We start from the raw sequence: 25,569 nt of genomic DNA, 5'->3' as shown, positions 1-25,569 counted from the left end.
TGCATAAGAACGAATCCTGCACCAATGGCGGGAGAGTACAAATGTTGTGCTGCTGTACAACTGTTTATGCACGTTGGCCCCACACAGTTCCCATTGAATCCATTTCACGAGGCGCACTTAACCTTCAACATGACAAACAAATAGGAGCTAGAGTAACACGTAAATATGAGCAGAGTGCCACTGATGCTTTCATATTCAATTACAGCTACAAGGCGTCCCCTGACCGACGAAGAACTGACTAAACTGGCTGAAACGCGTCCCATCACAGTCCTCTTCGTCGGTGACCACAGCTACAGTACGATATCGAAGGAACAATTCCTGATATATGCACAAAGCCAGCTTAACATGGTAAGTGTGAAATAGATGTACGTACTGCGTATGGTGGGAATGTGTAGAGAGAAGGTATGTTTCTCACATTGTGGGAGAGGTTGTCTTCATGATAGAGCTTGCTGTGAAAGCTATAGAACTCTGTACTTTTTTTAAGCAAATGGATACGAAATACTTGATTGAGTCCACTTCCTGACGTTCACCGGACCCCAAACTCAACAAAATGAACTTGTCCCGAATTCATCCACTAGGATGCATTCTACTTGCTGGGTGATTGTCCTGCTTGTCCTACCGTTTCAGGAAAACAACTTGATTTGATCATGATGATGATGGTGATTACCCAGCCAAATACGCGCCCTCCACTATGCAAAAAAACACCAGAGTACCTAAAGTCAGGTGTAGCAGGGATGCGTCTGCTCTACCGGGTGTTTAACGAAAGGACCTCGGCTGAATAATTCGTAAACACCAAAGCGGACCTTTCTTTTTGGTTAAGACATCTGCCGTGAACTGAGTTGTGAGCGGCTCATTTGCATACTCTCACGAATAAAATACACATCCCATTTTTCAATTTTATTTCACACACCTACGGTATATCTGTTTTATGTATGGGGACCTTCAGCGAGAAACATTCGTAAAAAAAAAACTCGTCGACGCATAGGACTTTTTCGAGCAATTAATCGGTTTCGGTTTACATATTTCTTGCGCGGAGTAGTGCACCAATGTGCTCTTTCAATCAGATATCCGGCTGTCTATGTCGTGTTCATCCGATTAGTACATAACACGGGGCGACGGAAGATTAGGAACAGCAGCAAGATACGCATTGCTATGCTTGGCATTGTATATGAACGTGACACGTTTGTTTTTTGTTTCTTTGAATATGTTTCGCTGAAGGTGCCGATACGGGAAACAGTTGTCTTGAATGCGTGCAAAGTAAACTTTAAAAATTAGGATGATTGACTACTTAGTGAGCGTGTCCATATGATCCGCTCACGACTCAGTTGATGACCCATGTCCCGAGCATGTTTACGAAAAAGAAATTTCTTCGATGGTCCCACCTCTTTACGAACTATCAAGCCTGGAGACCTTCGTGAAACAACCGGTATATGCCGCACTGCAAGAATGCCGTCTACTCTACACCCTTTCTCCTGTAGGACGATATATGTGCAACTGACTTCCCGCTGTCTTAATGACCGGCTTCCTGACCATAAACGAAGCGAGAAATGCAGAAACTCCGATGTCTACCTTCATCATCTAAGTTTCCGGTCATGTAGACTAACACGAGTACTGTTTGCCATGAGACCATCGACAAACAAACAAAAACTCTTGCATTTAATAAGTTCTTTGCTTCTGTATTTACGCGTGAGGACGCGTCTTCTGTGCCGTCTCTCCCTCCTCTTACTCATGAAATGATGCCACCCGTCGTGATTAATGCTGATGGAATAGTGAATATCATTGACAGATTAAAGCCCTCTGCCGCAGGTATTGACGAAATTAACGCAAACGTACTCAACAGCATTAAAAACCCCTGCAGTAGCTTCCTGTCCCTCATTTTCTCCCAATCATTACTAACTGAAGCCGTGCCCAGCGACTGCAAGGTAGGCAAGCTCGCCCCGATCTTTAAATCTGGCGAACGTAACCAGCTGACGAACTATCGTCCCATTCGCCTTACTAATGTCTGTTCAAAAATAATGAAACACGTCCTATTTTCAAACCTAATATCATTCTTGGAAACTAATAACCTTCTCTCACCATTCCAACACGGATTCCGCAAAAATTTCTCGTGTGAGACACAATTATCTAGCTTTTCTAATAATCTACTTTCCAACATGGATCATAACTGCCTAACTGACGCCATTTTTATAGACTTTTTCAAGGCCTTTGATCGTGTGCCTCATGAACGATTACTTTACACGTTAGCCCGCCTACGTATAAACCCGCCCGTCGTTGCTTGGATTCGCGATTTCCATGACAGACATGAATACACATCTGTCAATAATTGCTCTTCCCCTGGGTCACGCGTTATCTCAGGCGTCCCACGGAACTGTCTTGGGCCCACTCCTCTTTTTGATCTTCATTAACGATCTACCTGATGGTCTGTCTATTTGCCGACGACTGTGTCATTTACAGAAAAATATCTTAACTCCTCCGATCAATCACTGCTTCAGGACGACCTTCGCCGCGTTCAGAACTGGTGTTCCGGATGGCAAATGAAACTAAACAGCTCGAAGTGCAAGGTCGTTCATTTTACGAGAAAACGTTCCTAGCTTTGCTTATTACATTAACGACCTCCCCATTGAGTCCGTAACCTCCTTAACTTATCTTGGAATCACCTTCACCTCTGATATGTCCTGGAAGGAACACATAACCAAGCTCACCGCCAACGCTAACAGAACCCTCGGCGATCTCAGGCGCAATCTTAAACATGCTCCCATCACAGTAAAGAAAGTGGCTTACGAATCACTCATCCGCAGTAAGTTAGAATATGCCTCATCCATCTGGAACCCTCACCAAGACTATGTTTCGCGTGAGCTCGAGAGTGTTCAAAACCATGCCTGTCGCTTCATATGCTCTAATTATTCTCGTCATTCCAGCATAACAGAAATGAAATCTAGTCTTCAGTTATCTCTACTTAACATCCGTCGCAAGGTCGCACGTCTCACACTACTGCACAGAATTTACCATCACCTTCCATTCCTTAAGGACATCCTCATAACACCGCCTGACTACGTGTCATCTCGCATTGATCATCCATACAAAATACGACGTCCTCAATGCAGAACATTACCTTACTCTAACTCATTTCTGTCTCTCGCAATAAGCGAATGGAATGGTCTACCCGAATCACTATTAAACATATCAGGACAGTGCTTCATTTGGCTCACAGTTGTCATCGTATCTCCTTTGCTAATGTGTTTTTACTACGATGTTCACTTTTGGATTCATTTTTTTTTTTGCATTAATGGCTTATTATGTACGGTGTACTTTTTGTGGCTCTCATTTATTTTGAATTATTATTTTTCTTTTTTCATGTAAATTCAGGTTTGCATCATGTTTGTAAATGTTCATATTTTGTCAATTTATCCACTCCCTTATGTAAAGCCCGCATGGGCATTTAAGGTGAAATAAATGAAATGAAATGAAAAAAAATTCCGCATAGCATTGGCGATTGTGTCGACGGCAGGTTGTGTCAGGCAGGTTGTGTCAGTCTCTCTGTGGTCCTCGCCCCGGGTGCTTCGCGACTTCGTTTGTCTTTTTATTCTGTCCTAATTGAATGTTCCGCAGATTTCCCTCTCTGCACTAGATTATTCTTTCTACTTCAACATTCGGGGAATAACTGTACCATAAGGGAAGCGAAAAACAAAACCGTAAAACAACCTTGTCTGGTGCGGAGTTTTCTTCCGTGTTTTGTTCATTTCTAACAGTTCAATGAATCACATATCGGCCGACATATTCTCTTCTGAAGAGCTGTCTATGCGACTTCCTCTCCCCGCTCCATATCTCTTGACCATTTTTGCAGACATATTTGCAGGGGTATGATTTCTGAGCCGATTGCGCATTTTTGCGCCCGGGCGATGTCCTCCCACATCCTGTTAAAAAAAGTCAAAATATTTAATTTCCTGCGCCGCTGTGCACCAATTATCCCCCCATATTGAACAGCAACAATACTAAAACAGAAGTGCGTGCTTGCACTTGCGATACCCTAGCTCACGCGTCCACCTAACAACAGTGGCTTTGTCGACTATCGAGTCAGTTCAAGCCATACTACGCTATTTATCTAATCCAATCCGAGTCCACATGGTTCCGGTTGTGCTTCTGGTGATACACGGTCTGCGGGCGCGCTCAAACACGTATTGCGGTACCTACATGGCTTTGGTATTGTCGAAAGTAACAGGTAACACAGCCCTGGAAGCTGATATTACAGTCGTACCCACTGGAGAGAGACTCCTTCATTAACACATGCCGTTGATCTTCACCCGCCATCCTCTCGGTTCTCTGAGAAATATTTCTACTTCTAACGAATCGTGTACGTAATACGTTTCTAACAAACGCTAGAGAGTCGTTGAGAACGCTGAAGGTCATACAACAATCCGGCTCACAGGTGCAGCGGCACCGTGAACTACGCAATGGCCAGACTGGGCCGACCGAACCCCAAGCGCATGCTCTCTTAATCTGTCATTCACCCACCTCGCAGCGGGCCAATATGGCATCATCCACACGACAGTTGTATCTAGTACACTACTACTGTTCTGCACTAAACAAAATCCCCTGCATGCTTCTTCCCGCAACACGGGCGTTAAAAACTCGACACCGTCTATGAAGCCTGCACCACTGACGCGTCCTGCTCCTGACTAATCTTCTTAGGTTGATGGGATAACGCATGCACTACGGTAACCCTACCATCTCCTCTCCCAGGCTCACGCTACGCTCTCCTCCCTTCCCTTAACAGATTGTAGTAACCTCTCGCTCACACAATTCAAAAATTCATGAGTGTCACCCGAACGAGACATGTCCTTCTGTCGAATAAAATAAAAAGGAATAAGGTGCAAAAAGTGCTGCAAAGTTTTACAGGACGGGCAGCAAGGAGTCACACAGAAACAAGCGCCAAGTGGTGTTTTCAGTGTTATTCTCTTCCGAAGCCAAAACAGATCCTATTAATTGCTTAGAACTCGACCAACCGTAAATTCGAGTGCCTGCTCGCCTGCGACACAAAACCAAGGGTGAGCTGTACATGTTTCTTTCGATTACGAAAAGAAAAAAGAAATACTCGAAGCGAGGAATTGATCGAAGTATTAGCTCTGGATCACTATGTCTATGTTTCTTGCAGTGCAACATAGCCGCGCGTTGCTGTACTTTCCACGATAAATGCTCCATGTATCCTCAGTCATCCTTTTTGAAGCCAGAGAGTTGTACGTTGGAATACTCTTTATTTAAGAGAAATGTCTATCATGTCTCAGGATCGGCCGGAAAAAGCAAAACAGAACAAATGTGTTAGGGAGTCTGAGCATGTAAATTAAACGAAGTATCATTACTCGCCCCGCTATCCACCTATAGGGGCGGGCACAGGACGAATCTGAATTACTCTTCAAGAACAGTCCACGAGCGTTATCCCTAGGACGTTCTGGGGATACAGCTCGATACATGATGACACTGTGAGGACGTCATGAGGATCGTGCGTGTTCTCGGGCATAGCATCTGCTGTAGCAACCGGAAAATGGTGATTTAGGGCATCTGGGATAAACCACAGGATAAAAATGACCACTTACTTGGTTTCCCGGTTGAAGGTGAACAGTTGCCGTATTATGCAACCTTGAAATGCATTCATTGATTTATTAGTTGCCTAAGAACGACTACATGAATGACAATGGGATGAGGTGATTCGCCGCAACAAGTCTAAGAGCGATGACGGTGTAGAGCGAGAAATGAGGCGACCAGGCTCTACTGAGGTTGATGGGTTTAATGACGGTTAATGGCGATGAACCGAAAACGAAAGCTCGGGTCACGCGCAGTGCTGCGCGTAACCGATGGCGGTGCTGGTGATGATTATGACGCTGCTGCTACAGGGCTCCCCCCCGTGGCGGATGACAAAGCTGGCGAGGAGGGCCGAGGTTGGCGGAAAGGTCGGGCGCCGAGGCCAAGGAGTGCAGGAGCCGGACCCGAGGCGGTGGGCGGCTCGTAGTGTACTAGCTGCGGCGCCCAATGCACTCGACGTGGAGGGGAAGGAATGCTGGAGACAGGAGCTGAGCACGGACGTAGGGAGGGCGGGTCGGGCGATACCAGAGGTGCAGACTCCAGGAAGGCGGGCTTGAGCCTGTCGATGGCCACAGTGTCAGGTCCCCGCGGAAGATCGAGGCGAAAAAACTTCGCGGCTCGCGAGATGACCTTGTAGGGGCCGTCATAGGGAGGCTGCAAGCTGGAGCGCACAGAGTCCCGGCGGACGAAGACGTGGGTGGCTTGATTAAGGTCGGGGCTCACGAACACGCGTGTTGCGGGAGCGGAGCGGGTAGGCGTGGGCTTGAGGTCCCGGAAGAGCTGGCGGAGACGGTCGATGTAGGAGGAAGGGTCGTGCACGAGCGGGGCCGATGGGGTGAAGAATGCTCCGGGAAGGCGGAGCGGGCAGCCGTAGACCATGTGGGCCGCGCTGCAGTCATCCTGGCGGACCGCGGCGCGAAGGCCAAGCAGGACGAAGGGTAGACGCTCGGGCCAGGTTGTGTCGCCGTGGTCAGTGGCGCGGAGGGAAGCCTTGAGCTGCCGATGAAGGCGCTCGACCAGGCCGTTGGCAGCCGGATGGTAGGCCGTGGTTCGGATGTGATGGGTTCCGAGGGCGCTGCACAGGTGACGGAAGAGGGCCGATTCAAACTGGCGTCCTCTGTCCGTGGTTACAGTGGACGGGACGCCGAATCGGGAAACCCAGGAGAAGAGGAATGCGTGGGCCACCGTCTCTGCCGTGATGTCAGGGATCGGCGTTACCTCCGGCCAGCGGGTAAAGCGGTCGATGCACGAGAGCAGGTAGCGGTAGCCTTTGGCCGGAGGAAGCGGGCCGACCAAGTCGATGTGGACCTGGTCGAAACGTGCATCTGGCGGAAGGAACCGCGATGGAGGCGAGATGGTGTGGCGGTAGATTTTGGACCGCTGGCAGGCCATGCAGGCCCGCGCCCAGTCACGGACATCGGCATTCATGCGAGGCCATATGTAGCGCTCTGCGACGATCTTTTGCGTGCCGCGCACGCCAGGGTGGGACAGCGAGTGGAGGGCGTTGAAAACATGCCGGCGGAAGGCCAGGGGAACGAAAGGGCGCGGGGTACCAGTAGAGGTGTCGCACCATAGACTTGCCGTCGAACCGGGGAGCGAGATCTCCCGAAAAGTGGTGGATGAGGCGGGGGATGAACGAAGGGCGGCGAGCTCTTCATCTGCCTGTTGCGCCTGGGCGATGCCGTCCAAATCGACCGCGGGGGGCGGATGGAGAGCATTGACGTCCGGCCGCGAGAGTGCGTCGGCAGCGGCATTGTCTTCGCCTGCGACGTGTCGCACATCGGTCGTGAACTCCAAGAGGTAGCACATGTGCCGGGTTTCACGAGGCGAGTGGTTGAGGGAGGCCGATCGCAGGGCGAACAGGAGAGGCTTGTGGTCGGTGTACAGCACAAACGGGCGGCCCTCGAGAAAATGGCGGTAGTGTCTGCATGCCAGGTAGGCGGCGAGGAGCTCACGCCCGAAGGTGCTGTAGCGTGTTTCGGCTGGCGAGAGACGTTGGGAAAAGAAACCGAGAGGTTTCCAGTGGCCATCCTGACGCTGCTGCAAGACTGCGCCGACAGCAGCAGTGGAGGCGTCGACGAACAACGCTGTCTCGGCGTCAGGACGAGGATGGTGGAGCAGCACAGCATCTGCCAGGGCCTGCTTGACCTCTTCGAACGCGCGTTCTGCTGCCGGTGTCCACTCCAGAGGGGCAGCACGGGCCTCTTTCGGATGGTCAGCGCCGAGAGCTGCGTAGAGAGGCTGGAGCAAGGCAGCACAGCGAGGCACAAAACGTCGGTAGAAAGGCACGAGGCCGAGGAATGAACGAAGTCCTTTGCGAGAAGTGGGGGCAGGAAAGTCTCGGATGGCCTGGACCTTGGATGCGAGTGGCCGGATGCCTTGCGGGGTGATGGTGTGTCCCAGGAAGGTAAGGGTGGTAACGCCAAACTCGCACTTCGCGGCATTGATGGAGACTCCGTAGTCCTCCAGGCGCGAGAACAGGGCGCGCAGGTGGGCGCGATGAGCCTCCGGAGATGGACTTGCGACGAGGATGTCATCCATGTATGCGAATGCGAAGTCCAGGCCGCGGAGCACTTCGTTGATGAATCGTTGGAATGTCTGCGCAGCATTACGCAGGCCAAAGGGCATCCGCACGTATTCAAAGAGGCCAAAAGGGGTGGTTATAGCAGTCTTCGGGATGTCAGGGGGATGGACGGGAATTTGGTGATAGGCTTTGATGAGGTCTATCTTGGAGAAGATGGTCGCTCCGTCAAGATTCGCGGTGAAGTCCTGAATATGGGGAAGCGGGTATCTGTCCGGTACCGTGACGATGTTGAGTGCACGGTAGTCCCCACATGGGCGCCAGTCACCAGGTGTTGCTTTGGGCACCATGTGGAGAGCGGAAGACCACGGGCTGGAGGAAGGCCGAATGATCCCCAGTTCGAGCATGTGCTCAAATTCCCTCTTGGCAATGACGAGGCGCTCTGGAGCCAGCCGTCTGGGGCGAGCGAAGACAGGGGGGCCCCGTGTCACGATGTGGTGAGTGACGCTGTGGCGAGGTGGGCAAGAGGCGTGCGATTGGCGCAGGACAGCGGGGAACTCCGTGACAATGTCGGCGAAAGCAGTGGGCAACGGTAGCCGTATGGTGGGACTAATGGCGGCTATATGCGCTGGAGCTCCATAAACGTGCAAAGAAGTAGTGTTGTCGACGAGGCGCTGGCGTCTAATATCCACAAGAAGGTCGAAATGGTGGAGGAAGTCGGCGCCAAGGATTGCGAAGGGGAGGTCGGCGATGGTAAAAACCCAACGAAATACTCTGCGCAGGCCGATGTCGAGGGTGACGGAGCGTTGACCGTAAGTTGAGATGGTGGACTTGTTGACGGCCTGCAAAGCCAAGTCTGGTTGTCGGTGTCGTTTTTCTGCGGGGGTTGGTGGAACGACGCTCACGTCAGCCCCGGTATCCACCAGGAAGCGACAGCCGGACACGCGGTCCGTGATCCGGAAAAGCCGGCTGTTGTCGCCCCCAGCCATGCCAGCCGTTAATGGTTGGGGGGAGCGTTTCCCGGCCACGAGCAAGGGGCCTGGCAGTTCCTTGCGGCATCGCCGAATTTTCGATGATACCAGCAGAAGTGGTGCTGAGAGGGCGAAGGAGACCGTTGACGGGATGGCGAGCAGCGACGGCAAAACGGGCGCCGGGGGGAACGTGGTCGCTGCGGGGGAATGGCGTCCACCCGGTTCACAAGGGCCGCCACCGTAGTCTGGAGTTGCTGGAGCGACGTGCTGATGGCATTGATTGCAACGTCCACCGGTGGAGGGGAGGTGCGGGGGGCCAGGGCGGCAACTGCTCCTGGAGATGGAAGGCCAGCCATGGAAGGCTGGAGATGGAAGGCAGCCTGGAGATGGAAGGCCAGCGGTGGCCGGCTGGGAGGCGAAGAGCTGGTGGAGTGCTGGTCGCCGTTCATGATGGTGGAACGCTAAGACATCACGTTCGGGTCACCAGTTGTAGAGCGAGAAATGAGGCGACCAGGCTCTACTGAGGTTGATGGGTTTAATGACGGTTAATGGCGATGAACCGAAAACGAAAGCTCGGGTCACGCGCAGTGCTGCGCGTAACCGATGGCGGTGCTGGTGATGATTATGACGCTGCTGCTACAACGGAATACATAGGGAAATGTTTAACCTTAGTAATTTAATAACAGTACAATATTAACAAGAGCAGGAACAAAGATTTACAGAGACCACATGAACAAAGAAATCAACGATGAAAGTTGAAACTCGCTGAAAAGGTTAGCCAGCTGTTCAGCTGGTGTTTCGAAGGCATCTATCCGGCTGTCACGCACCGCTATTTTTTTTTTTTTTTGCCTGGTAACTGCGCCTCCATTGTACTGAATACGGGTAAATGTCGATCGTGTCGTACGATAGTTATGGATCATGAGAACGATTTCCTGCAGAGTACTTAGATTTCGCGTTAACCATTTCATGGCCTCTTTAATGCCAAACCCGCAGCGCGTTATCCTCTCTAGTAAGCTCCTACATTTGACCCATATTGGCAAAGCATTACACGCAATTTCAAGGTGTCCTCGCATTTTATTTGTTTTGTTTTGTTGAAGTTCAAGGATTGCCATCGCGTTAGTCCTGGGTGCCCCGTATTTTCCATATTATAGAAAGTAGATGAGGTACACCTCAGTCACCGGGAAAAATCAGGTCAACTAGTAGAGAACAATTCAAAAATGATAACGGGCATTCCAAAATGTAATTAAAAGCTTTCTCGTGGTCAACACGCGAAAGTTCAAGCTTCAAAGGGAAGCTTCATTGCTGTTCTTCAGTTATGTGCTTTGCAGAAACTCGCTGAGAGAGCCCACAGCTACCCATATTTGCAGCGGAAAATGTTGCAACGTTGCGAGATCTCTACTCACAAACTGAACACAGAGCCACCACTGTATATGTCCATGTCCGGTACTGCCATGTACAGCTTGAGACAATAGTTGACATGCACGGCACTGGCGCATGTCTTCATCGCAGAGGTCGTCTGCATTATACCAGGAAGAGGTCGAATATGAAACTTTTTTGTTGTTCCGTGTTAGCGCCGCGAAGCAACTGTGGCTGTGAGCGGCGTACAGATGTGGACCGGTGAACAGGGAATAGCATAAAGAAGTTGGGGGCAGGGGAGTTACTATGCGTGCTGGGCCGACTTCAGGGGGAACTGGAAAGTCTCAGGAAAACCCCGGGAAAACCTCAGACAGAACAGTCGGCGGTAGGATTCGACCCCAACACCTCCCAGTCAAAAACGGGTGACTGACTATTCTATTCATGTATCAGTATGTGTGTCCGCCCTTGTTTCCTGTTTTGATGTCACTGCAATGTAGACATGCGGCACGGTGCTGTCCCGTGCACTCTTTTCCCCAAGCTGTACAACACTGCTTAAACCCCACCAAATGGTTGGAAAAATGATTTTCGCTCTGCGTGGAACTCGCCATTAGCCACACTATACGATGTTGTTGGAACTTATTCTTGGACGAAGGTAATTCTTTTCTGTAATTTTTACCGCTATGTAATCTACGAAGCTCGAATCTACGAATTTCGACGCGTATGACAAAATTCGACGGGTATGGCAAAAACACTGCATAATATACGAATTAACGGACACTGTCTATCTCTCTTCCTATGTTCCAGATCAATGCAGCCTTTGCAGAAAATAACATCAAGCTGAAGATGAAAGTATACGACACCTATGTGGTACGATTTTATACTCGGCTTCCAGACATGCATTAGCATTAGTGGGCCTATTCATACAGAGGGCAACCACTGAGCCAAGGTCCTGTCATGAAACCAGGTTGAGGGCAAGGCAATTTCATAGCAGCAACAAATTATTGGAACATGTTTGCAAGGGACGTTGATATCGCAGTGTTCTGTGTTTCAAATTCAGTACATCATTAATGGGCAAAAATAAGGCTACTTTCGTTTCCGACCCGTGTTTCGCTCCGACAGAGAACCCACCCAGTTTCAGACAGTCCTTCCCCTTTGGTATTACTTTCGCAGACACTACAGGGCCGCATTTACAAATGTTGCTGATGAGCTACATTTCGTTTCAAATCTCGCCTTCCGTCGACACGCTATCGGTTTTCTTGTTTTACAGCAGGGCCTTGTAGGTCATTATTGGCTCAAGCAGGACCACTGCCTCATCTGTTATGGCGTATTAGTGTTCATGTTGCTACATTTGACAGCATACACCGAGTGGATATAGCTTGGGTATCCTTACTACGTGAAAGTTTGTAGCAGCATCGTCATCATCATCCCCCGCGCACCAATGATCAAGGCGCGCGGGTAATAAAACACGACTGCACAGCCAGCTCGGGCCGTTGTTCGGCTGGCCGGTCTTTCCTCACGTCTGTGTACTGTCTTGTGCCTCTAGCACTACATTGGTGACCCGAACAATTTCTCGAACAATCCCAACCCTCTCCGACGATGTCTCAAGGCGACAACGCGGCGCCATCATCACCACACGTAACCGCTGTCGCCGTCAAACTACCTCCATTCTGGGACCGCAATCCAGCCATTTGGTTTGCCCAAGCCGAAGCGCAGTTTCATCTGTCCGGCATCACTTCCCAGACCACCCGGTTCTACAACGTCATCTCGGCTCTGTCTCCAACCGCCGCCGAAGAGGTGCACGATCTCATCACCTCCCCACCACCCGAGCACCCGTACGACCGACTTAAGGCTGCTTTGCTCAAACGCACTTCCACATCGGACCGCGAACGTCTCAGGCAGTTGTTATCTGCAGAAGAGCTCGGCGATAGGCGTCCAACGCAGCTTTTACGTCGGATGAAGCAGCTTTTGGGAGACGACGTTTCCGCAGCCGGTGACCGATTCCTGCACCAACTTTTCATGCAACGCCTGCCAACTAACGTCCAATTGGTTCTGGCCACCGCGTCGAACCTACCCCTGGACGAGCTTGCTTCCCTTGCTGACGCGGTCATGGAAGTCGCCTCACCACACCAAGTCAGCGTCCTTGAGCGACCTGCGGCTTTACAGAACGCCACTCCTCCGCCACAGGCCGACCATCGTTCCCCCCTTTCTCCACCCGACATTCAGGTGATGGCGCAGCAGATCAGCCACCTCACGCAGCTTGTCGCGTCACTTGTCACCCGCCCGCGATCCCCAAGTCCGCGCCGCCCTCGACACCGCCGAGGCCCCCCGTCGGAACGCCGATCGCGCTCTCGGTCGGACAGTTCAGGTGGCCTCTGCTGGTACCACCGTCGCTTTGGTGCGAACGCCAATCATTGCCTGCTTCCTTGTACCTGGACGGGAAACCCGCCGGCCTCCCACTAATGGCGGCAAGTGGACCCGGCCTTGACGACAGCCGCCTCTTTCACATCGTCGACCGTGCCAATGGCACTCGGTTCCTCGTCGACACAGGGGCTGAGGTCAGCGTCATTCCTGCCAGCAGCAGCTTTTCCCGATCTCGACAACCCTGCCTCTCCCTCAAGGCCGCTAACGCTTCTACTATCCCCGTCTACGGCCAGAAATCTCTCACCCTAAATATCGGGCTGCGAAGAGATTTCCGGTGGCTTTTCCTCGTAGCAGACGTCACTCAAGCAATTCTGGGAGCTGACTTCTTGAATCATTTTAAGCTGCTCGTCGATGTCAACGGGAAGCGCCTGATAGACCGTACCACTTCCTTATCTGTTCACGGCCTCACACTGCCTATTTCTCCATTGCGCGTCTCGTCCTGCTGTGCTCCAGACTTGCCCTTCGCCTCCATATTGAAGGAGTACCCGGCTCTTACCAAACCGCCGGACTGGACCAAGCCTGTGCAGCATGACGTCCGCGCACCAATGATCAAGGCGCGCGGGTAATAAAACACGACTGCACAGCCAGCTCGGGCCGTTGTTCGGCTGGCCGGTCTTTCCTCACGTCTGTGTACTGTCTTGTGCCTCTAGCACTACAAGTTAACACGTGTTAAAGTAATCGAAAATGAAACATAATCGGCAATTCTGTCTTTCTCAGTTCAATAAGCTCCCATGGCGCAACGCGTGCTTCATTCAGCACTCTGATTGCTTGCAATCGTCCATTCTCAAACCCATGTAGTGCAATTCTAAACATTTTTAGGTTCAAAATATAGGACGATGGCTTGTCTTTAAGCCGCGGTTAGTAAAGTTATGCTCTGTACTCTTGCAATCAGACTCACTGCTGGAAGCAGTTGGAAGCAGAAAAACTGAAGCCGAGTTCAACTAGGTAAAGAAGACTACCTTCTGTCGAGAGTAGCTTTGTGGGTTCCTCAGGAAAAAAACGAAAGCAGCGGAAGGACAGTCCCATTAAAAAATCTGAGCCTAAGTCACGGAGCGACCACACTGGCGGCACTGATGATGATAAATATTGAAAGCAACGGAATTTCATGACATAGGGACACATGCATGACTTTGTTAACCGTGTGTATTTCCAGCTGAATGAGGAACAGGAAAGAAACCACCTCGTGGAAATTCCTGGGAGACAGTTTCAGTCAATTGACTCAGAGAGAACCTCTGAGAGACTTAAGGGAAGAATAGTTGAATACCCTGGGGTCAACGAGTCCGACATCGTCTACGTATTTACGAGGTGAGTTCGAGGGAATAACACACGACGCAAGATGCCTCTCCTAGATCGCAGACCCCTTACAAGAAAATTCAATGCAAGTCGTTTCACGCCGAATGCAAGAGAATGTGTTTTAGCATAAACAGTTGACCATTGTTCAACGTGCTTACTATCTAGGTTTTCACCAAAGCTATAGTTCTGTTTATATATTCTGCTGGTGTGCTGCTATCGTTCCGATCTTCAGTGCGAAAGTCAGCTAATGGTCATCAAAATGGCTCCATCGAAACTTAAAGTGTGTCGTTTTCAGAAAGCTCCTCAGCAAGGAAGGTTCTCAACATACTAGTTGGGGTAAGTATACAAGGCAGAGCAAGTAATAACCACACCTTAGCAGGGACAACATTGGGCCAATTATGTTACATGTAGGGCTTGGCGGCCTATAATACGGCGACATATTGGGCATCCCGACCTCCGACGCATGGTGCTATAGGCAGTGAGAACTAATAATTATTGCAACCAATTAACTATACAACAATTAATTATACAACCCAAGTTTTACACAGAAAATCCGCGGCAAGTTTTGCACTTTTTACTTTAAATGATTTTAAATTTAAAATTTTGAATATTTTTAAATTGTGCAAAATCTAACTCAATGCAATACTTGACGTGGATTTTCTATGTAAAAGTCGGGTTGTAGAAAAAAAAATAGATAGAAAGGAAGCAGACAGTGAGAACTAATTTATTTGAAAATCAACAACGCCATTTTGAAGAAACCACGCCAGTGCGCGCGACTGAGCCATGACGGTTGCAGAGGCAGGTAGCCACCTAGTTGCAAGGCGTCACACCAGATGGTGCCAGCATCGTCGCTCTATGCGAGAAAGACAAAACAACAAAGTACTAGCGGCACGTAAAAATGGCAGCACTGCTCAACAAGTCTAGGCATGCGAGGGAAAAGGCCTAACCACAGCGTCACCGCACAACACTACGCGGCTAACACAAGGCGGGAACCACTAGCCACACGACTGTAAACGAGAGTCAACAGACTTGGTACTGGACACAGCTAAACAAGTCTAAACATGCGCGTAAGGCGAGAAAAGCCTTAACACGAGCACGTTAAAAGAACTCTCAAACATCGGTAAATCACTGACCTTTTTCCCCTGCGGCGATGATGAGAGAGCCATCCATCCGAGAGCCAGGCAGAAACTGAGCGGGCGCGGCGACTGCGGAGCAACCGAGCGAACGTCTCCTCTCCGCGAGAGCCAGCGAGCAACTGACTGGGACGCCGCGCCGCGGCAGCTACGCATACCCGCGCGACCTTAGCGCCCTCCGCGGTGACCACCTACGAGAGGCTAAGAGCGAAGAGCATTCCTGCGCCCTCTTCTTGCGTTGCTCATTGGTCGTGACGTCATCCTATTGTCTCAGGGCTACACTTTTTTTTTTCAGTAATACTACTCTGGACAAGGTCCACCTGAAACAATAGTGTCGCGGTATTACGTCATCACGCAGCTGCGTGGCTCAAGGACGCGTACGTTCTAGACGGGACCTGTTATTTATTGAATCACTAGCCCAAGATTATGTCCTTTATTCTACTATAACGATTGCATAGGGAACTGTTGCAGAAAAACACAATACATAAGAGGTGATTGTAGGAATTCCAAAGTCTAACTAAATTAGACTTGCAAAAGAAGAAAATATCCTCAAACGTAACTCCATCAATGGCTAAGAAGAGGACTAGACACTCAACAAATCAACACAGAGTACGGGTAACAAGGAGCGCATAACTATGCGCCTACTCCATCCGACAGCCAAGCACGGAACTGAATCGTAATGCTTTTTCTCCTCTATAAAGTCATGCATCTGTCCCTCTTGCGGTTGATTTCTGAACTAATTTAATCGCAAAATTATTAAGAATAGCACTATTCCCATTCAGCCTAGCACTATCGACATCGTCAAGACTAGAATGTTCCTTGTCAAAAAGAAAAAAATACAAAGCGTCAACAAAGGAAAGCATGCATGTCGGGGCATGTCAGGACAAATCGCACAACTGCCGGGCAACAGAGGAAAGCAAACACAGAAAAACACTTGAACAGAGTGAACACTCACCACCATCGGACACGTACACTACATTCCCTCATTGTAAATCCGTTCGACACAAAATGCACGATTCAGCAGTGATGAACAACACATCGGCACCCCATCTGAAGCAGACAGAACCCCACCGAAGCTACGCCCTTCCACTAACGGCCAACGAATTGCTAGGAACATAATTAATGCGTCCACACCCGTCAGTGTCGAAGAGTGAATCCCTGCACCCCCTGCAGGCTATGCTCATTGGTCGTGACGTCATCCTATTGTCTCAGGCCTACACTGTTTTTTTTTCACTAATGCTCCTCTGAACGGGGTCCACGTGAAGCAATAGTGCTGCGGTATACGTCATCATGCAGCTGCGTGGCTCGAGGACGCGTACGCTCTAGACAGGGGACCTGTTATTTATTGAATCACTATCCCAATTTCCTTTATTCTACTATAATGATTGCATTGGGATCTATCGCAGAAAAACACCATACATGAGAGGTGATTGTAGGAATTAAGCATTTCATTACCAAAGTCTTACTAAATTAGACTTGCAAAAGAACAAAATATCCTAACACCTACAATGGCTACATACAATGAGCTAATCGAGACATGTCCATCCTTCCCGAGAGCCAGGCAGCTAACTGAATAATGTCGCTTTGTTCCTCGACTGGATAAAGCCATGCACCTGTCCCCCGTCTGGTTACTCTCTGAACTAAATGAATCGCAAAATTATTTAGGATAGCACTACTCCCATTCAAGACAGCACTATCGACATGGTCAAGAATGTTCGTTCTGAAAAAAACTACATGTAGAAGGAAAACATGACAGAACAGGTCAGGGCATGTCAGCGCATGTTTGTCAAACAACAAGGGGGGGGGAGCAAAGAGAAACAATTGAACAAAGAACAAAACCAGCATCAAAGTATTTCTAAGCACACGGACTCCTCTTATTCAAAAACAGTGCTGATCATAAATCCGTCCAGGACAACACACACCATTTTTCGATTGCTACACTTTTTTCCAGTAACGGTCAATGCATTGCTACAGACTGCATGACATCATCACATCCTGCCTGAAGAAGACAGTGGCAAAGACAAACACTCCTATTCTTTATTGAATCGCAAGGTTATTTCCTTTGTCCGACTGTTAATAACGTTCATTTTCACAACAAAATTCAACACAAAAAAAACACCATGCATATTAGCGATTTTCACCCCCAAAGGCTCATCATGGTCATTAGAATCACAACACCAGTAAACTACCACTGCCCTTTTAAAATAATAAGTGAGACCACTCAATATCATAACCAGGTTTGTGTAATACATGACCCTTTCTATGGTCACACATTCGTTGTCTGAGGCTACACCTGCGAGCAAAAAGGCGCGAAAGCCGGGGGCAAAGTCCTATTCGCGCTCGACGGAGGACTAGACACAACGCCTTTACGGGAACATGATTGCATTCCCACCATATTAATGATCATTTCATTGCAGTTTAGAAAAACTACAACAAAACTATAATTTTAGGAGCCTATTAAAATTCTACTTTCTATGGAAACTATAATTGGCCTATTAGGTGCATCGCTATTAATGAAGCACTCCAATTTTTTCTCTCTTCCCATTTCAGCCTTGTCATGCAGTGAAACAGACTCACATCCAAAATAATTAATTTACACTGAGGGTGCCGTGCCTCAGGAATTCCTATCCTGCGCTCAGATGCAAGCGTTTCTGCACGAATACCTATAACAGCTTACTACTTCAACATACCGAGCTCCTAACAACATCTAACAAACAAGCAGAGAAACGCACTACTCAGCTTTAGCATGCGACTTTCTTCTGCGCAAAAGCAGTGATTTGAGGAAAGAGCAGCAAAAATTGCGCACACTTGTGCTTGGCTTCAAAAACTGAAGCATATGCTAATAAACTAAAAAAAAGACACTCATGTCTGGTATCAGATAATTCTTGCATAATGCTACATACACAGCCTCATTGTCCCTTCGTAAAGAAAGCACAGGACGAGGGCACACAAATTCCTTTAAGCGGGAAGGGAAAAGGCTTAAGACGGAGTGCTCAGGAATAATAGCAGAGTCACCGGACATCGCTAAGCGGCTAACACAATATAACAAGATCATAGCGGCGGGTAAAATTGCAACACTGCTAAAGAAGCCCCAACATGCCATGATGACGTCGTAAACCAGGAAAAAAAGCACGCCCGCACACACAGCAGCTCAGGAATGCACAAGGAGTGGTGCTTTATTGGAATTTCTCCTCCACGCTCACATACCAGCATTTCTGCGCAAATACTTATAACTGCATACAGCTTACTCCATCAACATACCAAGCAAAGTGAGTACTGACACTCAAAAACATATAACAAAAAACAAATTTCCTCTGCCGAGCGGCTTTCTCCTGCTCTACCTAGATGCTTACTTTTTCCCCTCACCTACATTCTGAGTAAAAGCAGTGAAAGAAGAAAAAAAATGCGAACATTTACACGCATTTGTGTCCCAATAGCTGTAACTGCAAGAAACCGTAGCGCACGCTATTAAACTGGGAGACACCCATTTCTGCCACCAGATAATTCCTGCATAATGCCACATACCCAGTCGCATTACCCTTGTGTAAAGAAAGCACAGGACAGGGATACACAAATTTCCTTAAGTGAGCAGGAAAAAAGCTTAGGTCGAACCGCTCAGGAATATTCGGAGAATCCCCGCTTATTGCTACGCTGCTAGCACAACATGACAGCAAAAAGATATTAGTGAAGGGTAAATATTGCAACACTACTGAACAAGTTCAGACATGCGACATCGCATACAAAATACTGCTCATCGGGAAAAGGGCTTAAGCCTGCGACCGGAAATCATAGAGCATACGGAACTTCATTTTTCTATTTCGCGTAAACTAAACGCGGTCTGCTTGGAAAATGACGCACAAATTTTCTTAGGGAGCAGAGAAACATAGGACTTTTTACTCCGTGCTCAGATACCAGCATTTCTGCTCAAAAAACCATGACTGCAAAATTAAGCACTGCTTACTTCATCAAGATATCGAACACCCAACAAAATCAAACAAACTGATAGAACAATATTCAGCTTTTACCAGGAGGCTTTCTTCTGCGTAAACGTAGAGAAAATAAGAAAAGAGCAGCAAAAAATTACACGCACTTCTGCTCGCATAGCTAGAGAAAAGAGAACAAAATAAAATAACGAGGCACAGGCTAATAAACTGTGACAAAGACATTCATTTCTGCTATCAGATAATTATTGCATAATGCTAAATACTCATTTGCATTGTCCCTGCGTGAAGAAAGCACAGAAAAAGGACACACGATTTATCTTAAGCGAGCAGGGAAAGTCACTTCTGCTCCGACAGCTTAATCTCCATAAAGTCAGTCACAGACAGATACATACTAACAAAACTCCAACAACAGGACCGGCGTCGGGCATTCGTAAAATACCCTGCCCAAAACAGACTTCACCAGGTTCGCGAGGCAATTCCATTAAAAACGCTCGTCCTATCCTAGATATCCTAGATATCCTAGATATAGCAATGCAAACGCGACTGCCCTTATTTTTTAAACAACTATTTCACGCGATAGTACATAAATGTATCACTCGTGTCGCACGAAAAGGCAAACAGATAGCACTTACTTATCAAGTGGGGTCCCAGCACACAGACACACAGACACACACTCACATTTTCACACTCACAAACAGTCTATTTTCACAACCACATAAATCCATATTATTCCTCAGGTCCTAATAATGATCCTGTCATCAATCCTATCAATAATCATCCTACCATCGTCAAAAGAAGGCACATATATATATGCGAACGCAAAACAATAGGTCTTCGTTCCAGGTGTAATAGGATATCGTCACTCGGCCGGCGCGAACCAAAAAAAAGAAAGGAATGCATGTTCGCTATACATCCACGAAGAAAACGGTGCCGTGCTTCTGCGCAGCGATCATTATACAGGAGTGAATTCACTTCGTTTTCCTTTCATTTTCTTGCACTCATATATTTTGCAAGAATACTATAGAGTAGAACGTGTAAATGTGAACATCATTCGCTACACACTGTAGCTCTCATCATTTTTAAACTAAACCACTTAACATGTGTTCATAGGCTTTCACTAAATAGGTGAGCCAATAATGACTCTAAATAAAATCAAATCAAATAATCATTCACCATCGTTGGCTGCAAGTTTGGGTACCCAACAGAGCAGTGCGCTCCCATCAACGCGCCTTGGACTGGCCTTACACACACACACACACACACACCCGAAGCCTTTTTGAATACATTCTGCTGTCGCCGGAATATAATATTTATTGCGAGGGTACTACAATGTCAGCTCTGTTGCTGTTTAAGTGATAAAACAGTGCGCTCACTCGAGAGCGAGAACGGGCCCGCGCGCGGCTCGCGTGGGGCGCGGTTCGGGCGCACTGTTTTATCTCTTAAGGCAGCACAGAAGTCATTTTTAACACCCAATTTTCCGCCCAGTTAATTAACACCCAGTTAAGTTAACACCCAGTTTAGTTAACACCCAGTCCCCGCGCCCTCTCAGTTTCTGAGTGGCTCTCGGATAGAGCAGTCGCACCGTCGCCGCAGGAGAAAAAGGTGAGTGATTTACCGACGTTTGCTTGTTTTTTTACCATGCTCGTGTTAAGCCTTTTCTCGCTGTACGCACATGTTTAGACTTGTTTAGTGTAGTGTTGTGTGGTGACGCTGTGGTTAGGCCTTTTCTCTTGCATGCCTAGACTTGTTGAGCAGTGCTGCCATTTTTACTTGCCGCTAGTACTTTGTTGTTCTCTGTCTTTCTCGCAGAGAGCTACGATGCTGGTACCATCTGGTGTGTTGCCTCTGCAACCGTCGTGCCCCAGTCGCCCGCACCGGCGTGATTTCTTCAAGATGGTGTCGTTGATTTTCAAATAACTTTTTTCCCACTGTCTGCTTCCTTTCTATATAGTTTTTTTCTACAACCCAAGTTATACATATAAAATCCACGTCAAGTATTGCATTGAGTTAGATTTTGCACAATTTAAAAGTTTAAAAAATTTAAGTAAAAAATATTTTAATATAATTGAAAGTAAAAAGTGCAATACTTGCCATGGATTTTCTGTGTAAAGCTTGGGTTGTATAATTACTACTGCAATGTTCCCTCCCCCACATTCCTGCCCCACTCGGCCGGGTTTGAACCAGATCTTGGGCTCAGCCAGTCAACACGTTAGCCTCTGAGCTACCGAGGTGGTCAGCCCAATACTGAAATTCCGAAATTGGCGCTGATGCTCAAACTGTATAGGCTCACACGTTGTCTGTAACTAATTTGAACGGTTGTTGAAAAGGGGTCCAAGCCACATCGCATATTGTGGTCTATGGAGGGTCAGACCATTTGGGATGCTCAGTGGCGGATTTCCAAACCAGCCCATATCGCCGCGGACTCCAGTTCACGCGGCGTCACCGGCGTATAGCGGCCGCAGAACGCCATGAAATGACATTGCGGCCGCTTCTATTGTGTTCAGAGCGTGTTACTGGACGGATGATGAGCGAAAGGTGATCTGTTTAGGTGCCTCTGGTTGATGATAAGGCATGTAGAAGCTTTTATGCGTCTTGCTTTTGGGAACATGATATAGTCGATTGAAGGGACGAGCCTGTAAGGGGGAGAGAACGCCTTTACTGGTCGAAGGCCGAACGTAGGAAAAGGAACTGCAGTCACGTCTCGCGCCTCTGTGGCGCAAACTAAGCGGAGAGGTTCGCGCGAGCGGGGGAATCAAACGTTCGCATAGGACGCAATGTCTTTGGGTATTTCAACGCGGTCAAGCAGTGAACTTTTTTCCCCGCTTTCCATGCTGCTCTAAAGGGGCAGTAAAACAAGGTGTGCATTTCTCTGCATTATATCAGCGCAACTTATGCAGTGAAAGCTCGCTGTACTTATTATCGCTGAAATCCGAAAGGCGCTTGGATGTGGATGACATATTCAATGCACTCTGTCGCTTTTTAGCTCCACCCTGTGATCTCACTTGACGTCATTTTGACTTGGGGCTTTCCTCACCAATTATGAATGAATGAATTTTATTCCCACTTTAAGTCGTGGTTGGAGCCTTGAAAAAAAAAGTCGCAGTAACGACTTGACGGGTTCACAGCTCCCGTACAAAATGACATTGGTTAAGCGAGACGAAAAGCATCCGTGGAAGGTAAACTATAAATGCATGCAATATGAATATCTTTCTTTGACACTGTCAAAATGAATCAATAGGGGCTCGTTCAAGATGCAAGGCAATATATATGAACACTCTGTTCACCATATCTGATTCTCATCGGGGGATATGCCGAAACCTCTTGGCGCGATTATTATAAGAATAACTATGCTCTTTGAGGTCAATTAGTGATAAGATATTATCTAAGGACGTTTTATGAGCAGTACGGTAATAACACAAAAGTTTATATCGATACGGGTTATTAACAATAATCAGCGAGTACCGTTCAAACAAACCAGTTGTGGTGTGGTTATATGGTGGACGATCCAAAGTTCGGGGGAATTTATTTTGCAACACAAGCAACCTATGTAGGTTGGACATTTTCGTTGTTCCCATACCAAGAAGCAGTAGTTAAAATGTGTGTACAATAATGAGTTTTAAAGTAGCATAACTCGTTTGGTTAGATGCTTACGATATCTATACAGAAAACCAAAGAATCGCGATGCCTTGGAATGCACGTCATCAATGACCAAGAAAGTAGTAGTGTAGAAGAAAAAGTTACACCGAGAGTTTTGCATTTCCTACTATGTCGGCAACTGTGTTATCTATTTTAAGATTTACTGAGGGCTGAACTTGTTTTTGCGTTGAAGAAAACCGCCTTAGTTCTACTGGCGTTAGTGTTCAAACAGTTAGGATCAGCCAAATACTTTACCCGTTCCAGTACCTCATTTGCATGTGTGACTATCCCGTCAGGGTCTGAACCGTGAAAAAAGATGCTCGCATCGTCGGCATGTATGATAAACTATATGGTATGATAAACACTAAAGAGCAAAGGACCAAATAAGCTACCTTGCGCTGCAGTGCAGAAGAGTAGCCATTAATGACAACCTTCTGATGCCTATTATCTAAATATGACGAGGACAGCGAAAGTGTCGGGCCCCGGATTCCACAACGCGACAGTTTTAGTAATAGTATCCTGTGTGAAAACGAATCAAATGCTTTGCTGAAATCAATAAAAATTCCCAGAGTAATGAGTTTCTTTTCAGTGTTTTATTAGTACGGTTCCTTTCTGTACTAAAACAGCCAGCTCAGTCGATCTGTTCTTTCGGAAACCGAACTGCCATTATAATCAAGGGTTCCACGAATGATTTTACTTCACTTACGGAAATTGACTAGATGAATGTTAATGATATTACATTCAAGCCCTAAACGGTTCAAACATCAAACTGGAAAAGAAATGCATTCAATTTAGCTATCACACTTGCACCACGTTTTCTAGCACGCAGAACACCGCAAGCGCGAATGAATATACGGCGCTACAGTTCCCGAATCTCAGGTAAGCGATGGGTCGTCGTCTTGGTCACCTTCGAATGGTTCGGACGACTGGGCTGACGTACTTTGGATTGAACCACGCGGCATCGCGTCACCATCTCGTGTGGCTCAGTGGTTAGTGTGCTGCCCATGTGACGTTGTATCTGAGAGGTACCGGGTGGGAATCGCGCCAGCCCAACTATTGACGTTCGCCTCGGCATTGGGCGCTTAGTATTGTTTAGTCGAGCCGGAGATGTCAGAGATGTCATGACGCTGAATTTGAGAACGACGGAGGGCGAAATGTACTTCTACAGAAGCAAACGGACCAATCCGCCTCACAGCTGATAATGAAGTCTGTTTATGGGCTGGAAATTTTAAACGTCACGTCCCTCCATAGCGTAGAACTCATCCCGGACTGCAAAAGACCACGTAGTCTGGAGTAGTAGTCTGGAGTAAAGGCAAAAGTCCACGTAGTGGTGGAGAGAAGCGTGCGGGTTACTCATGTTTGAAAGCATTTATATATGTCACTGAGCAGGCAGGAGCTGCTTGGGTATACTGCTTGTACGCGGTGGCCTTGGGAGAGAGAAATGTTTGGGATCACCTCTCAACCTTCCTGTTTCGGATTAATTCCATCCTAATAGAAATAGAATAAAATGAAAGTATGAAATACAGATAGCAACTATTTCACTGACCTCTCGCACTACTCCGTTACTTGAAGGTGTGGCGGCATATCCAGCGCCATCACATCAAGGCGCGAATAATAAATAGCCTTGTCTCGCTCAGCCCGAGCTCTCGCTCTGACCTGGCCTGGTCTCGATAGTGTTCAGTAGCACTACAAAGGTGCTAGTGGCCATCTTCAAGTTCGTTCAGTTCCTAATTTCAATTTGAAATGCAAAAATGTTGCCTACACTCTAAACCCAGTGACGGATAGCTGCCGTGTGATCAACTGGCACATTTTTATTAAAAAAAGGTGCCAGATGTCTTCAAGGGGCACGCGGAGCCTGCGAGAGCTGCGGGTGCCATATGCTCCCTGAAGCAACCGGTACGACATCCCTGCTGACGCCAGGAGCCACAGTGTACCGGACGTATCGAAGGGTTACTTGTACCCACTAATACGCGAAACACATTGCGCCTCTCGAGTTCCCTAACAGAAAAATGACCTCCACGCTTCGCAAAAAAAAAGAAAAAGCAGAAAATGCTCCAAGCACATCGAACATGAAACACCAAATTTTATTGGCTTGCACATACCTTTAAATTGCATCCAGTACATAATCGTTTGCCGAATGGAAAGCATACACGGTTCACTAATCCCAACACACACATATGGAGCACACGTTGCACGGGCACACAACCCATCCGATGATCCGATGCACCAGGCAGTCCTCCAAATGCCGAACACACAATCCTCGAAACTTCGAACACGGAACACGACAGTTCCTCAAACGAAATGACCGAGGAACAATTGTCCAACAAGTGGCAACAGACACCAATTCCATGTGAGAAGCAGTTGCAATCTTGAACGCGTATGTGTGACCGTTGAGACAGGAAACAACCTGTAAAGACACCGAAGTGAATATTACGCTGGTATTGTTCCAACGTTAATGCTGGAATAGTATTCCATTTTGTAACTCACCTCCTCGTAATCGATACAGTCCCACGGTCACCTATAACGAAAGGAAAGAAGGTTAGCTTTGCTCAATTGGTAGAGCCCTGGACCGGTAATCCAGAAGATGTGGGTTCGATCCCTACAGCTGGCTAACCTTTTCAGTGACTTTCATCTTTCGTCGTTGATTTCTTAGGCAATTTGAGGCTTTGTTTGTATATGTCCTTTCTGTGTTGTTCCAGCCTCAGAACATCAGTTTA

The 25,569-nt window shown here is 47.8% G+C and overlaps 1 protein-coding gene across 1 annotated transcript; it reads left to right on the top strand.

Moving 5' to 3' along the window:
- On the top strand, positions 1-21,099 carry LOC135395703 (uncharacterized). The gene is made up of 5 exons (XM_064626799.1): positions 1-348; positions 11,230-11,292; positions 14,000-14,151; positions 14,435-14,475; positions 21,026-21,099. Exons 1-5 carry the CDS (start codon positions 166-168, stop codon positions 21,097-21,099), a joined length of 513 nt encoding a protein of 170 aa, XP_064482869.1. The 5' UTR covers positions 1-165.
- The last annotated feature ends 4,470 nt before the right edge of the window (positions 21,100-25,569 follow it).

The sequence above is a fragment of the Ornithodoros turicata genome, chromosome 1, assembly GCF_037126465.1.
Source record: "Ornithodoros turicata isolate Travis chromosome 1, ASM3712646v1, whole genome shotgun sequence".
NCBI lineage: Eukaryota > Metazoa > Arthropoda > Arachnida > Ixodida > Argasidae > Ornithodoros > Ornithodoros turicata.
Note: the sequence above shows the minus strand (reverse complement) of the source record. Positions and strands in the feature narration are given on the sequence as shown.